The sequence below is a fragment of the Antechinus flavipes genome, chromosome 5 (assembly GCF_016432865.1).
Source record: "Antechinus flavipes isolate AdamAnt ecotype Samford, QLD, Australia chromosome 5, AdamAnt_v2, whole genome shotgun sequence".
Taxonomy (NCBI): Eukaryota; Metazoa; Chordata; class Mammalia; order Dasyuromorphia; family Dasyuridae; genus Antechinus; species Antechinus flavipes.
In genome coordinates this window covers 183,785,559-183,803,398 of record NC_067402.1, presented here as the reverse complement: position 1 = coordinate 183,803,398, position 17,840 = coordinate 183,785,559, and the positions used below count along the sequence as shown (strand labels likewise).

At 32.2% G+C, this 17,840-nt stretch overlaps 1 protein-coding gene across 1 annotated transcript in view; it reads left to right on the top strand.

Moving 5' to 3' along the window:
• The window catches only part of PTPRO (protein tyrosine phosphatase receptor type O), a 112,040-nt gene that overhangs the window by 68,407 nt on the left and 25,793 nt on the right, over window positions 1–17,840 (top strand). The window contains exons 17-19 of the mRNA XM_051962428.1: window positions 2,322–2,405; window positions 11,567–11,602; window positions 16,000–16,081. Of these exons, the coding sequence (XP_051818388.1) occupies window positions 2,322–2,405; window positions 11,567–11,602; window positions 16,000–16,081 (202 nt within the window). The remainder of the gene's footprint in view (window positions 1–2,321; window positions 2,406–11,566; window positions 11,603–15,999; window positions 16,082–17,840) is intronic.

Here is a 17,840-nt window from a genome sequence, read left to right as displayed (position 1 = left end):
AGGAACTTCCTTCATTTAATACTTTTTTACAAAGATAACATGTCATATAATATCAATTAGTCAGATCCTAGTAAAGTTGTTCTATCTTCTACATGTGGGTGTTTTTTTTTTAATTGTTGTTTTTTCTTGCTCCTTAATCGATACTCATAAATTGGAGTCTCCAGGCCTATGTACAAAACATGATCTACATATATAACAAAATGGACACAAAGGACAACTAAAGCAACATAGAATTTACCCTCCTTACTCCCTATCTTCCAGGACCTTTCAGAAAGAATTTGAAAACAAACTTCTTCCATGTAGTTGGATTTGAAATAGTGTAGTTTATTAGAAAAGTGACCTAAAACATTTTCTTAACTACGAAGGACACACTCACTCAAAGGAAAGGATTTTTATCAAAAGGCATGGCAAAAAAACTGATAAGAAGATACTCTCTAATGCTCATAGGGGTATATGTCTTCATGGTTATCACAGAGATTGGAAGTGGAGGGGGGAATACATAGGTAACTCTTAATATACAGGCATGAAGAAGAATATATATTCACAAACAAAGTGGAATACTCAAAGGAAATACAAATGCAGGCTACGTGCACTTCTGGGGAAATTCATAGTTTTGACCTTGAAGAGACACTGATAACCTCTGATGATGTCATCTTGCACTCCCAGTTGCACATTGTGTAGTCTCTGGCTCAGAGGCATGTTTGCAAATCAGAATCAATAAACATTTATTAAGTATTACTATGTATTAGGTGCTATGCTAAGTGCTGGGAATACAAAAAAAAGGCATGGCAATCTCAGCTCTTAAGAAGTTCACAATCTAATGAGACCACACTCCCACAATGCGCGCGCATGCACACACACACACACACACACACGTGTGTTCACACACGCACACAAAGTTGAAAAGACAATGTATATACCCAGCATGGGACAAGATGAAGAGTTGAGAAATGACTGAAGAAATATGAGTTACAGAATTGATTTCCTCTTGTAGGATGACAAATTTTGGAGAGTGTAAATGTTTTAACAGCTGGCTATCTGAAAAATATGCATATCATATTTTAAGTTCAATCTGCATTATTACCATTTTTCATTATTTTTTAAGTATAGAGTTAATAAGGCAATGGATCATTCTGATTTGTAGTGTTTGGTGATCCACAAGGTATAAATGTTCACTCTGAAAACTTAACAATATGTCAGTTGAAGCTGGAATGCCCTTAGTTTATCTCATCCTCTCTGCTCTTCCTTGCTGGATGTAACAGTGTCTTTGTTGCTCTCTACTGCATGTCACATTTTATCTCTGCTGGACATTTCTATCGTTCCGTAGCTGAGGTGTTCGCTGTGCTGCTCTCTGCTACCATCTGCCGGTCTTTGGCTACACAGTCTCTTCAAAGTCCTTTCTGCTACAATCTTCTGTAGTGCAGTTGGTAGGAAGCCTCTTCCCTTAGAAGGAAGGAGCAAGATCTTTTATAACTCATATAGCCTAAGGCCGTGACAGCTAGACTCATCCAAACATCTGGAAAAAAGGCAACAGACATCCAGGTCAAGATGCTTATCCTTACAACTTAGAAAATTCCCTTTATTTTCTTTCAAATTCCTGTTAAGACATTTTCCTAAAAACATTTCAGAGACTCTACCCAACAAAACCTCCAAGGATCAGTATGGATTCAGGGCATTAAAGTTCCCTTTGATTTTCATCCTTTTGGATGACATGCAAAAAAACCTTAGAATAAGGATAAAGGAGCTAGGTGAAACTGGAAGAACTCTCAGTCTCTCTTTATTGTGTATCCTTCTTAGTAACAAAACCTCCGATCTTTGTTCAGAGTGGTTGCCAGGGAGGTAACCTTGGTAGCTTGCTTATATCTTAAAAAAAAGATGGTGCATTCCATTATTCAATCATTCATTTAATAAAATGTATTAAACAAAGTACACTATATTTTCCCAGGTGAAGGATAAAATTTAGCTAAGACAGTCTCTGACAACATAGAAGTTCATTCTAGTATCAGTCTTTTGAGAAGGCAATTTTCAAGGCCCAAGGAAAATATAAGAGCATTAATTCTCTAAACATAACATGAATCATCATGAAACATGCTAATTATCACAAAATCTACCTAGTGACCACAAGATAATGCATAGTTATCTATCTGTCAGTTAATAAATAAACCTTTATATCTGAAATTTCATAGGATGATCTTTAATTCTAATAATACAATTATCTATCATTTGAATATGTTTATTAGATAACTGATCTCTGTTTTATGTTTACATTACTAACATCTTGCTTTTTCATTTCCACATCTATTATCTATTAATGCTCACAGGCGTAGGAGTATATTTGCTTTCCTAACTCTGCTACCCTCATGTCTTTGGACTGATTATCTTTTGGCATTTTATATTAACCCCTGGTAAGTGATGTTTTTACTGTTTTCCTTGTGCAATGTTTGAATAATGTTATCTTCTTAATAAATAAAAGAGGTTGTAAAATTTATCTAATTTGCTGAAAGTATCTAAAATACTTTTCCATGAACTAAAAAAGGAATTAAGACACTCTATGGGGCTAAAATGCTGTCATTTTATCATTTATATTTCTGTTTTTCAAAGTTTTTTTTATGATTTTTTCTTTTAACCTCTGACCCACTCATTTCATGTCTTACCACATGCCTTTCATCTTTGTAAATGTTTCCCTTTTTTCCTGATTTTTGGTCCATCAGAAGACTGTGGTCCATCACAGAAAAAAATCAATTATACGCTCATGTATTGTAGTAAAATCAGAATACTTTATACATACTCTCCTTAATTCAATTCAACTCACTAAACATCTATTAATTACTTACTGTTTTCAAAATACTATGTCATTCCTGGAGAATTCAAAGTTTTACTCAATATGGGCCTGTTCTCAGAACCTACAAGTGTTTATAATCTTACATCAAGAAAGGACTAATTATTATTAAGGCAACAGCAAAGTGCTACCAACAACTTGAGAAAAGTAAGGTCACTTTTGCTGGCTTGGGATGGAAAGGAAAAAAGAAAGAAATGGAATTTAGAGCCTTTCATTGGAGTGAGGGATATCAAAAATGGCAATCAGGAAGACTGCTCCAGTTATAGTTTGTGCAAATTCCCCATGGGACAAATGAGAAAAGAGAAAGGATTTGGTTGAAATATTCAATTCAACAAGCATTTATTATATGCCTAGTATGTACCACCGTGGATACAACACAAATACACACACACACATACACACACGTGCACACACATACAATAGCCTATTCTTAAAAAAAAACCAAAACAAAACAACAACAACTTATGTGCTACTGGGAGAACACAATACTAATATGGATAAGTAGATAAAAGATATGCAAAAGAAAAAGGAAAAAAATGTCCAAATGGGCCATCAACAACCAGAGGAATTAGGAAGAACATCTAGAATGAGGTAGTTGAGACTTGAAGGAGGTAGGGATTCCAAGAGGGATAGTGAGAGAATATTCCAGGAATGGGGAACAGCCTTTGCAAAGGCAGGGAGAGAAAATATGGAATGCCATTCCTAGAGAACAGTCAACAGAACAATTTGGGTGAATGATGGGGAGAAAGCTATAGTCAGCCTGGAAAGATATTGTAAAGCAATATTGTGAAAGACTTTTAAGGCTAAACAGTGGAATATCAGCCTCCCGGAATCAATGTTTACAATATTTTTGCTCTTGAATAATAATGTATATAGTTTGGGAGCTACAGTGATAAGGCATAGCTATCTAAAGGTCTAAGTAATTTGGAATAATACAAAAAAAAAAGAATAGAAATAATTAAAAGACTAAGAAAGAGATCCAAGTGTAGGGAAGGAGATGAAATGAATTGAGATTATTTAATTTATTGGAGGAAGGACAAAGGGGACTAATTATGCAGAGGATTATGACAAGATATGTCTAGCTCCTCTGAGAACAGTGTGGGTGCAACAAGAAGAATTTTAAAATTGGCTTGCAACATAAGAAATATATAAAGAACTTCCTAGAAATAAGGTTTGCTAATTATTATGGTGAATAAAGAAAGAATAGTGGGGCATCTTATTTCATGAATTAATTTTTAAAACATAGTAACCAATGATCCTCAGGACTGCAAAAAAGAGGGGCTTGAATGCAATGATTAGATGAGAACCTGAATGAGCCTTGAACATAAAATTTAAGTGGTAATTATAGCTACTAAATTATGTGTGTGTATTTAATTTATAATTATTAATGCCAGAGCTACTTTATTAATCTCTTGCTATCTTGAAGTTATCATCAAATAGCTTATTACATTTTTATGAAGTAATCTACTTACTGATTGTTATCCTCTTAAAATACTATTTTGAAAATTCTATGTATATTACCACATTGAAGATATATATTTTTCTTATCATTTCTAGGACTGTTTGGTCATTATAATTACACCCTCTTCAATTTATTTGTTTTGTGTTCTTTACATTAATATGTTATACTCATTATATATTACATACATATATAATTTGTTTATAATATATAAGTATAAATATTTTATATTTATATATCATATATTATATATTTATAAAAACATATATATACATATGTATACATATATATATTCTTCCTAATTCTGCTTATTTCACTGTGTGTTTTCCACATTTCCATGAATTTTTCATATTTTTTGTTTTTATGATATAGTAATATTTCATTACATTTATATACTACAGTTCATTTAATTCTTCCCCTGTGGTCAGGTATATAGTTTGTTTATAGTTGCACAAAATGTGCTACTCTTAATATGTTGCCTATCTTAATATTTATTAATGCTATCATCTAACCATTTTCAATTATTGATCATTAAATAATTCATTTCTTCTTAAAAATCCCAATAAAAAAATTACCAGTACTAAATTTCTTTCCATTTCACTTTCTAATTCACATCAAAGCCTCCTCAATTTATTTTTATACTCCAGATTTGTGAACATGAATTTTCATGGTTTTTATTTTTATTAGATACCTTTGGTCTCTAATTGAATATCTGACAATCACAATCAGGTTAAATCCTAAGATAAAATTTTTTTAACTTTTCAACTAATAAGGTTATTTCAAAGAGCAGAAATACAACTTTCTGACTTTTATACATTTCAGTCAACTATTAAATTTATATTGAACATTTAGTGTCAACCCAGACTTGTAGTAGCTATTATAGGGGATACAAAAGAGTGAGACATAGTCCCTGCCTTAAAGCTCCTGCTTAAGACTGGGAAGCCTTTCAAATGTCCTTTCTTCAGGTCACTTTTTTCCTATCCTTTATAAGGATTCTATTTTTAATTCATGTTATTTCCATTTGTTGAATACTTGTTGTTAAGCCTTTCAGTTTGCCCATCTCCATGCATTATCTAACTTCACTTCCCATCACAATGTTTTAGATTTATCATAGCTTCATTTTTCTAACATCCCCTCCATCCTCCTGTATAAATTATTCACTTCTTGCAAAGGACTTTGTACTCTATAGGTTTTCAAGTAAATCCCTATGCTGCCTTCTGTGTTTTGTATTGAACTCAAGAAAATCTCTCTCCGTGTTGGCTGAGTTTTTTCTTTTTTAGGGGCCAAGGGAGGGGGGTAGGGAGCAACAGCATTGTAGAGTACCATTGCCCAATTATGTTAATCAAAAGAATATGTTCTACCAGAAGTTCTTATATCAGTTATCTCAGATTTTATTTCTTATTTAAAGTACATATTAATTCCAGTAGGGTCTAGACTCTTTTCTAATACCCACAGTGTGGTGAATTATTCATTTGGTCATTTGACATTTTCAGCAAGAAACAACACAGTTTATAATGCTGTCTTTGCTTCAAATGAATTTGTGTTTCATTCTATTTTAGGAATCATAGATTGATTTCATTTGAGATTATTTAAAGTGTTTCATCTCATTATAATCTATGTAACATTTATTTTGGGAATCCATTAAAATATTTCACTGAAACTTCAATGTACTTCATACCTTTATAATTTTTCTTGGAGATAAATTTCCATTTGGCTGGTTGTATGGATTTCCCACTTTCATTGAGATTTATAAATGCATTTTGAGCAATTTAATTCATTCAATTTGATATTTGGAAAAATTTTCCCTAGTATCAAACGAAAAGCAAGATACTGAAAAGAAATTCTTCATTCTGTATATTTTTGCTATTTGATAACTTTTTTTAGATAGGTTGTTTGGAAAATTCACTGTGTCTAGATAATCATTCCAAATTAGCATTTTTATCATCACAGTGTGGAATAATAGGGAAATAGTCTTGGAAGTAGGAATACTTGGATTCAAGTTTAGCCTCAAATCAAGTCAATAAACAGATGCTGTACTGAGCACTGGGGACACACAGAAAGTCGAAAACTATTGCTGACATCAAAGAGCTCACAATCTAATTAGAAAACAACATGCAAAAAGAAAAATGTTCAAGGTAAATTTTAGGCAATAACAAAAGGAAGGCATTAGTATTAAGGGAGGCTAGAAAAACATTGCTGTAGAAAGTAAAGTTTTAGTTGAGGGTTGAAGGAAGCCAGGAGACAGAAGTGAGTGAGGAAGGGCAGAAACCAGGAGTGAGAGAGGGCATGAAAAGGGTCAGAGATGGGAGGTGGTATATCTTGTTCAAGGAGCAGAAGGGAGAGTTAGATTTCTGGATCACATGTGGCAGAAAGTAAAGAGTAAGAAGAGTGGAGAAGTAAAATTAGACAAGAACATGAAGATCTTAAGAAAAATAGAAAACATTATCTTTGATTCTGGAGACATTAGGGAGTCACTGACCCTATTTGTCTCGGTGAAGGAAGGACACAGTCAGACTTGTGCTTTAGGAATATCACTTTGATAGCCATCTGGAGGATGAGCTGAATTAGGGAGAAACTTGAGGTAGGTGGATTAATCAGTAGGCTACTGGTTCAGGATGGAGTGATGAAGGTATGTCCAAACTAGGTGTAGGAGTGTCGATGAGGAAAGGAACATATGAAAGAGATGTTGCAAAAGTAAAATCCACAGGATTCAACAACAGATTGGATATGAAGAAGTGGGACACAGTGAAGTCACAAATGGCACTCATGTGGTGAGTCTAGATGACTAGAAGGATAGTGGTACTCTTATAGTTTGGAAAAGATTGGAGGGCTTTGGGGAAATGAATTTAGGTTGGGGATATTGAATTTTAAATGCCTATGAAACATTCAGTTCAAGATGTCTATTAGGCAATTTAAAAAGTCAAGACTAGAGAGAGGTTAGAGCTAGAAAGTAGAATTGAGAATCATCTAATTAGAGATGATAATTAAATCCATGAGAGCTGCCAAGATCACCATGTGAAATAATATAGAGGAAGAAGACCCAGGACAGAATCCTGTGAGACACCTATCCCCTCATGATCAACAAATGTGACTTGGATAAAGATTTAGCAAAGGAGCAAGGATGACCAAGAGAGAACAGTTTGATAAAACTCAGAAAAGAAAAAAGTATCTTAAAGGAAAAGATGGTGAATAATATAATTGCAAAATGCAAAAGGCTATTAGAAAGTTAGGAAATCTTTAGTAACTTTGGAGAGAATGATGAAGTTCAAAACCAGAATACAGAGAGCTAAGAAAAAAGTAGAACAATTTTAAAGAACTGACTCATTTCTACTTTTATATATATCCAAATTAATTACAAAGGACCTAAGAAGGAGATGCTATCTGCATCCACAGAAAGAACTGAAAAATAGAAGTATGAATATAATGATTGTACACAATTATAATATATACATATTTGTGTCTAATGGCAGTTATCTCAAGGGTAGGAGGAAAGGGAAGAAAAAAAGGAAAAAAGAAATTTACATGATACATTTATTATATATTTAAAAGGAATGAAAAGTTGTACTTAACAAATTTGAAGTTTCATTTGCAATCATCTTTTTTATTTTACTATGTTGTGGAAATGTTTGTTTTGTACCATCAAATTTAAAAGTATATATTTTAAATTAAAGAGAGTAAAAGGAAAGGACACATATTGCCACATACTTTCTATGTGACCTGGGCAAATCATTTAATCATTTCATGCTTTAAATAACTAATACAGTAAGTAATTCCCAACTTTTTTTTTTTGTTCTGCAAATTCCTTTCAACTACAAAAATGTGTTGTGGACCTCCAGGGTAATTTAATATACTATCCATAGAATTCTATGTTTATTTACTGCTTCAGGCACAGTGTTAAAAATTATTAGCACAAACTTCTTGAGGTTCATGTACCCTAAGGAACTACTGGTCTAGATTATAGTTACAGAGAAAATTCTGAATTGGATTGATAGAGGTAGATCCCTATATCAGTGAAGTGAAATCCAATCCCTCTCCCTCCTATCACTTTAATATACATTATATTGTTTTTCTTTTTTTTTTACAAGACAATCAACTTAAAATTACTAGAAATAACTTTCTAATGGATTCAGTTTACAATATCAGTTTTGCATTAGCATTACAATTCATAAAGCCATGAGCAAGTAGGACATTCTCATGATGATGCTTTGTAATCTCCCCATCTTATCTGTCATAACCCAGCATCTAAAAATTGGCTCTTCTATAAATTCAGGATGAATCAAACAAAATATTTCAAATTAGTCCTGAACAAATTATAGAACTACACATGCCACTGATGATGAGATAACTGAAATACAAGTATATAATGTAGATTGAGATGAAAATTGGTTCGGGCCATATCTACAATGCAGAAACAAAACCTGGATCTGCCTCCTCCAAAACTCAAGTATCTAGTTAATTTTTGAATAGTAGTTGCAGATTAAATTTTCATTGTTGAATGCATTCATGTTGTCATCTCAGTTTCAGAAATAGATTTATTTTCTTCTCCATCTTCTATTCTTTTGCCCCAAGAATCAATAAGAGTTCTGATTTAGGTAGGAAATCTTTATAGTTCTTATACCTAGTAATAATCTATGATAGCAGTTTATATAGTTTCCAGAAATGTTATCTACTTTCAGTTTTTAAAACTTTCCCGAGGGAAAAAATGAAAAAGAAATGTTGAAAGGAAATGTTCTAAAAAAGAAACCAAATAAATCACTTCTTAGTCCTTGTTCAACCCAATCCCATCCTAGCCAGTCTTGCCTGAGGCTAATATTTTGCTAAACTCTTAAATGTATTTAAAACAGACCCTTAAAGCCTAAGTTAGAAACTATGTTAGATTCAAGAGAGTCAAAAATGTCTTAATATGTAATATGTAAAAACAGGATACTTCCACTTTAGTGGGAGCATGATGGATGAAGAAAAGGAAGTGATAAAAACAAGAATACCACAGCATGATTGGCATTCCACCTAGAAATAAGGCAGGAAACAAAAATTTCCAAAGACACAAGAGTGCCTGCCCCTACCCTATGTGTCATCCTTCCCTTCTATTTTCTTAATTTTCCTCTCTTCTTACAAATATTTCCCTCCCCTTTGACTTGTTGTTGTATTAAATACATCATTTGATGAAACACCAAAAAGAAAATATTCATTTAGTAAGGGCATCTTAATTTTTTTGTTTTGATCATTCAGCAGTATATCTGCTGATGATTGCAAATGGAATTTAAACTGGTGTTTCTGACCTTAACATAACTGATGATCTAATAAACTTTGGTCTCATATACCAACATCAAATAGTTTATTTTCCTATATTCTCATGGAATCATAAAACTGTCATGATGTAAAAGACTGTAGAAATAATTTAATCTAACTCTTCCATTTCACCCAACAGGAAAGTGATATGTTTTAAGATGCTCACTACTTGCCCATGGTCACATAGTGAAGTAGTGGTAGAGCTGGGACTAGAGATCAAATATTTTCACTCCTATCCAAGGCACTTTACATTCTGAATGTTTTTATTAAAAAGATGGAAAGGCCAATTTGATATTAATATATATTAAATTTTGCTTTAAAGTAGGTTGCTTAATCTTGAAGGGAAGGGCAACTATTCCAACAGCCTCATTTTATAAAAGAAACAGCAGTAATGTAGGTCAAATGAGTTGTCTAGTGTCATTCATTGAGATAGAGGTAGAACTGGGACTTGAACTCAGGTCTCCTGATTCCTATTTCTTTGTTCCCCTTTTCTTACTTTACTTACTTTACAATTGAGCCAAAATTGCCTTCTTGCTTCTCCTTATACACTATTTTCCATCTCTGTACCTTTTCTGTGACTGTCTCCCATGCCTGAAATAACATACTCCCATATTCTTCTCTGCCTCTTAGAATTCCTTGATTCTTTCAAAATTCTGCTTTAGCTCCACATTTTACACAAAAACATTTCCTCATCTATCCAGATTCCAATTCACCACCTCTAAAAATGTTAAAAATTTGTTGTTTATTATGTCTGCATTATTCATATACTTACTATGTGTTATCTCCCATTTTAGAATCTAAGTTCCCTGAGGACAAGAAATATTTTATTCTTGTCTTTGTATTTCCTTGTGCCTAGAATAGTTCTTTCTACTGTTTCACAGCTTCTCAAGTACTTCATACCAATAGATCATGAACCAGTGTTTTTTTAAATTTTAAGGGCATTATTCTGTTCTGTTTTTGAAAATTAAATTAATACAATTTAATTACTGGTTAATATCTGTGTTACTATTTATTTTTAACCCAGGAAAATCAAAAATAGCATTCATAAATAACATATCTTTATGCCTACAAACATGTCAAAAAAGAAAAAGTATATAACTTGAATGTTCAAAATAGTATTCTTCTTATGGGGAAGATCAATATCAAGATGAATACACACACATACTTACACACATACACACATATAACAAATTAAGTATGTCTATGTATATGTGTATTTATATGTATTATATACTATGATATATATTTCACATATCAATAAGTATACATATCTATGTACTTATAGATACATTTATACACATATAGATGCAATTTTAATATGTTATATATATGTATATATATTAGTTTCAGCATGGCAGTGTTCTTCATATCAGACACATACATATACACTCACAATTAAGTTATAAACCCTAGTCAAAATTTTTTATTAAAGGCAAGGTAAATACAGTGTCCCTAAAATATAGTTTTAAAATGCACTAAACCTTTTGGGGCATATTTATCTTTCCATAAGCTCAAATAATTTAAAACTGCACTAAGATATTTCTATTTCTAGCACAGTACAGGATTCCAAGCTTTTGTCCTTTACTGTACCAGGAAGTGCCAGGGTAGTTTTGGAAGCAGATTATACTGTTATATTTACCAAATACATTAATTACCTTCTACTTATTCCTTAGAAATTAGTTATATTATTATAAAATTGGAGTAAATGCAATCTGAAAATATAAGGAAACCTAAAATATAGGCATATTCTCAGTAATCAAAATTTAAAAGATTTTTAACCAAACATTCCAGATTATCACAGTCATTTTCTCACTTTTAAGAAAGAAGTAAAATGAATTAGTTTCAATGAAAATTTAATACTTTTGTGTAATTAAGCAACAAATCTCTGTGATTCAAGTCATTATATTAATCAGCTATTTTCCCCAGATAAATTTGTTTTAATCTTTTTTTGTTGTTGTTATTTTCATTATTATTTACAGGAGTAAAAATGGACTAAAGAAGAGAAAATTGACCAAGTAAGTTTTTTTTTTCTCTTGATGACTTATTTAAATATATCTGTGTGAATGGATTGACTTTCACTTAATTACCAAAAACTCTGCTTGCATAAAACCAGGGTGATATTTGGAAAACAAATATCTCCTATAATAAACAATAAGTCTGTTGATCGAAAATGAATAAAACTAAGCCAAGAAGCTATGTGTCTTACATTATTGTTAATAAGAGTTGGGTTCAAAATCTGCCTCTGAAATAAAAAAAAAATTATGTATTATAAGCAATACTCTGTTTTGTCAGCTTGCATTTTTAATTCAGACCTTTTACTACATTTGGCATATAATAAATGCTTTTGGAAGTACAATCTCAGATAATGTCAATAAATAAATAGCAAAAAATGATTTTTCTAAGTTAAATGTATTTCAGCTATATAGGAACAGTTAGCAGAAGAAAGATTATAATCATTAAAAATTAACACTTACCCATTCCCTTCAGGCTTTTCCTTCATTAAGATTAAAAATTGTTTTAAATAAAAAATGGGGCATTTATGCAAACAATTCATTCTTGATATTTATCTCTGGTAGAATATTGTATCATTACTAATTGTAGGCAAAAAAGATAATAGCAAATATGGGAATTTCCCACTCCCACTGGAGGTAAGTAGGGAATGGATGATATAAAATAGAAATAATTCATTGAATAGATAAAAATTAATAGTATTAGCATTCTTAGAATTAATATTATTTTTATATAATACTTTTCTCATTAATTAAATCTTTCTCAAAGTTAAAATTAAGATTCCAAATCAAACGCTTTTGTAGTCAACAAACAATAAGCACAAGGAAATCTTGTATTCTCTGCATCTTTCAGCCAATTTGTAATGGTTAACTCAATTATTCTCCAATATCTTCATCAAGATTTTCCTAAATATTTTTTACAGACTCTTTTAATAAAAAAAAAATTACTTAGCTAGAAAAGCAGACAGTAGAAATTGATATTTCCATGGTCTCCTTTTATGGGTAGTGATAAAGATAACGATCTCCCCTCATTTCTTTGATATCTTTCTATCTCCCTTAGAAAACTTGAGAATTGATCTCCAAGAACCCTCAAAATTGTGTTATCTCCAGTACAGATCTTTACTCTGAAAACTTGGTCTGGTTTTTATTGTTCCCTTCAAGGCTACCTCTCTCCTTCTCTATAATAAGCATACAAAAGCCTATGATGTGATGGTTTCACTATCCTTGAGAGTAAAAACAGTTCATTATAAAATATTTACATATTTTATGCAATTTAAAAATGGAATGTGAATAACTCAATGAGACATCAAGAATCAGTCAATGTTTGGGGAGGATTTTTCTTCCAATTTTATTTCTAAATGCCTTTGATATGACTTTGTTAACATAGCTATTCAACTTATTTATATTACCAGGTGAATCCCTAGAATGCAGGTGATTATTTTTGTCTTTGGAGTTCTAGGAATAACCTTAAATAGTTAGGATTTTTAATACAATCAGTCACAAGTCTTCCTCCAGTGTGATTCACCCTCCAATATATTAACCAGGTGATATCAGTTAGCTTTTACAAAGCAATATTCACTTAGAAAGTATAGCAAGAAAAGAAGTCACAGAAGCAGTTAGTGGTGCAGTGGATAGAACACTAGCTCTGAAGTTAGGAGAATCTGAGTTCAAAATCCGGTCTCAGACACTTACTACTTCATTGCTGTGTGACCCTGGGCAAATTACTTAACCCCAGTTGCTTCAGCAAAAAAGAAGAGGAAGGAGGAAGAGGAGGAGGAGGAAGAGAAGGAGGAGGAGGAGAATGAGGAGGAGGAGGAGGAGGAGGAGGAGGAGGAGAGGAGGAGGAGGAAGTGAAGAGAAAGTAAAGAGGAAATGAGGAGGAAGAGGAGAGGGAGCAGAGTAGAAAGATGAGAAGAAGGAGGAGGAGGAAGAAGAGAAACATCCCCAAACTAGTCCATATTCTTGCTTCTGCACCTCTTCAGTCTCTGAGAAGAGTGGACTAAAATTTAAAACAGGAAGGTCATGTATACAAGTGGGAAGTACATGGAGTACATCATAACTCCTGACTGTAGAAATCCTTTTCTTTCTTTTGCGAAGTCTCCACCAAGTTTACTTCTGGGGTGTAATGTTATAATCACTTCCTTCATCAACTGGTCTAGCTCCTGGGTCAAGTAGATCTCTACTTAAGGTTGGCTCTTCATTAGAGCCACTACTTCTCTTCCAAGCTTTGGTGACTCTGCTACCAATTTTGGTAGTTGAAGAGTCTCCTGATAACTTCTTTTGAGACTGGATTTCTCCAGTTCATCCATTGACCTAATTCCTTTGCCACATCAAAAGAAATACATGGTTTAATGATTCTTAAGGTATACTTTCCAGAATTTTTGAACAGCTCCCTTATTAGTATTTTATGCCTATCCCCCTTTTACCCTATATTTTCTTTAAGAAATGTCATTTTCTTTTTATTAATCATCTTTGCCAATCTGATGATTTTAGAATATAATTTCAGAGTTGTTCTATTATCTCCTTCAAGAAGTATTTCCTGATTTCCTCAGCTACTGGCAGAGTTCTCCCATCCCAATCACCTCTTTGTATTTAGTCTTTGTATGTCCTGTTATGTCATTTTTTCTTCATAGCATCATTGTAGGTAATTGTTGTTATTATTCCCATTTTACAGTTGAGGAAACTGAGGCAAATAGAGGCTAAATCACTTGACTGGGATCACACAATTGGTAGTATCTGAGGTGTGACTTAAACTCATGTCTTTCTGACTCTGGGCCTCCCAGTGATCTATCTACTGAACCACCCAGATAGTATCAGTAGAGGCACACAATACGTATATTTATGCTTCCACAATATGGTTGCCATGATAATGAAGATGATCCAATGCAAAGTTAAAGTTTAACAAAGACTCACACAAATGACAAATTTCTCCAGATAATCCCATTTATCAATGGTCTTTCAAGAGCAGGCCAAAACATTCCAGGGCCCTAACTGATTGATAGTCTTAATCACTCAAAAGAGCCTAGCTAATTCTCCATTTAGGAAAAATCAAGTGTTGAAACTGTTTAGATATCTTCTATTATTATGTAGACCTGGGATAAACATGGAAAACACTCCATGACAGGGACCTAAGCTTAAACAGAAGAAATAAATTAGGCTGCAAAGACTATTAGAAATTGCAAAGTTCTTTTAATTACCTTAAGCTTCTCCAGGAAAGAAAGGTCCATTTAAAAATTATTTTATTTTGGTTGGATTTAATGACTAAGAGTGATGAAATACTTTAGTCTCCAAAGAACTCTAATTCAAATTCACCCAAAGAGTGATGGAGAGCAACATGATAGACATGAATGTGTCATGACACATTATCAAATATTATGTAAGTGAAGTAATATAGAAATTGCCATCAAAGAAGTACATGAGCAAAAAATGACCCAGTTATAATGGTGAGACTGAGGGAACCAGGAAGAACAGAGATTTAATAGGGTCTGCTAGTCATTTGATCTTAGAAAAGTCACTTTATCTCTGCCTCAAAATGGAGATACTAATAACATCTATTTTCAGCATTCTTGTGAGAATAAAATGAGATAATGTTTATAAAATGCTTTAAAGTGCTATATAAATGCTAGCTATTATTATTACATATGATACATATAAACATATATGTATAAATATGAAATATATACATATATATAATATGAGAGATGTATAATAAATATATGATATTCATTAGAAACCTTCCAATTCTGTAAAGGACTTGCCAGAGCTTACACTTGGTTGCAAATGCCTTTAAGAAAATAAGGATAATTCTGTCCCAAAATGAAGAGTCAATAAAGAAGTGGGAGTACATGCATTTATATAATATTCATATGTTTGTATACATTTTCAAATATATGCAATCACATATATATTTACATATCTCCATACATAATAAGCATAAACAATAAATGCTTAGTTCAATTTTGCCTGAGTTTCTAATACTTCACTTTTAATGAGTTAATGGCATTGCTAGAGTTCTGATGGAATGGTCTCAATAATTAATGAAAAAGGTAGAAGGATACACTATTTTATTTTACCACATCAAAGATGATACAATAAGGGAAATATAAAGATTTCCTTTAATTTCTTAGTTCAGCAAAATAAGTTTCTACCTTTAAAGAGGTTGTCAAAAGACAAATACTATTAACTAAGAAAAATGTTAAGAATTGAATTTTAAGAGTATGAATTGTCATATTAATCATAAAAGTTAAACATTATAAGTTGTATATTTGTTAAATAAAAGACAGAGGTCAGAGAAAGACTTGATCACTGAATGAGATGTCTCATTAATTATTAATATTCATTTAAAACACAATACTATATTTTAACAACATGCTATTCTATTATTTTCTTCCTGCTTAACAAAGTCCTGTTCAGCTGGATGACTTTGACACCTACATCAAAGAGATGGCCAAAGATTCAGATTACAAATTTTCTCTGCAATTTGAAGTAAGTAATAGAATTCAATTCAATAAAACAAATATTTATATATAAAGATGTGGCTTTTATATTATCTGTCAATGTTGGTGGAATATAATGAAGAGAAAGGAAAATCTTCAATTCGCAATTCAATGGCTCCCATTCTTGGAATGTAGTCAGGCTGGACTTTCCCAACCATTCTCTTTTCTCCTCCTATGCAGCCAGACCCAATGCCTAGTCAGTCATCAGCTAAGCATTTCCAGGGAGAAAACAAAAGTGAGGATAATTCAATAGAGTCCATCCCCTTTGACCAGTTGTCACTGATTTCATTTTAGCTTAAAAGCAGAAAAATCTTGGGGCTCATTATTACCCTGTATTGGAACTTTGATTTTAAAAAATAATAATAAATTAAAGCCATGAGATTCTTTTTTCATTTGATGTAAACTCATCGCCAGGGAAAAACTTCACACTTTGAATTAAAATTTGCATCTCTCTTGTTTTCATTTTGGTATTTCACAGGTTTAAGTAGATTTTATCTAGTCAGAAAAAAATCATACTTGAACAGAAAATAGTATATATATTATATATATGCATATATGTATATATGTATGTATGTATAATAGAATAAGCTTTGGAATCATCTTCTGCCTCTTTTGGACAGAAAGGGAGGAGGAAAAGGACACTCAACTTCACAGCCAGATACCTATTTTTTCAGATGGAATTTGAAACACTCATAACTAACTCCAAAAGTATATTCTGGATGCTGAAAGTAGAGGCACTATTCAACTTCAATATTCAATTTTCCACCTTCTGAACTTGAGTTGCAAAATGCCTTTTTTTTTTTTACTTTCATAAAAATCCACACTTAGGGTCTCCCTCTAGAACTCCTTTCTCCCCAATCAGATGGTAATATTTCCAGTATGGATTATTTCAATATATATTTTTGTTTAGTCATTCTATTTGTCCCACATTATCCTATTCAGTTAATGTACTAGTTGCTGAAATTTTAGGATACTAATTTGGATACAACTGATGATGAAAGCAGATTGATACAGGAAAACGGGAAAATTTGTTACATTTTGTCTATTTGTTTTCCTTCTACCAGATTCCTCTGACTTCTTGGGAAGTTGAAGCTTATTTGCATTTCATGCCAAGCTTTTTGTAGATTTTGCTTCCAGTGTTTTTTGTTCTTTTACAAGATGTTACTAAAAAAAAATCATTCATTCTCTTCCATAATTTTTTTTTAATACCTCCCTTGGCTCCCACCTCTCCCCATCTGGCAGGAAAATCAAATGTTTGCTGGTGAAGGGAATTTAGAGACTCTTTTTACCTATTCATTCTGCTGTCAGTTTTATATCAGGTAAACTCTTGCCAGAAATGGGGATAATCAGGGTCAATGTCACTGGGTTGTTTTCTTTTCCATTTTCAATTTTTCAAAGCTTTAATAGTTTTTGTGGATAATTCGGTTTAATGCTATTATAACTTCACAGTGTCCTCTTCTCCTTTGTCCTTTGTTTTTATTAGTTTTATTGCATACACAAGTAATATGATATGACTTCCACATGAGTAAATAGTTATTTCCTATCTATTATGATACAATTTCATTTTTGTGTATGTGTATATGATGACATTCAACATCACTCAGTACATTTTCATTTGATTTAAAGGATCTTGTATAGTTCTTCAGATTATAAAATTTTCTCCTCTGCACTTTCTCCTCTGCAAGGAATATCCAAAAAATAAAGGTGTGAATTAGTACAATTATTTTGAAAAACAATTTTCAATTACG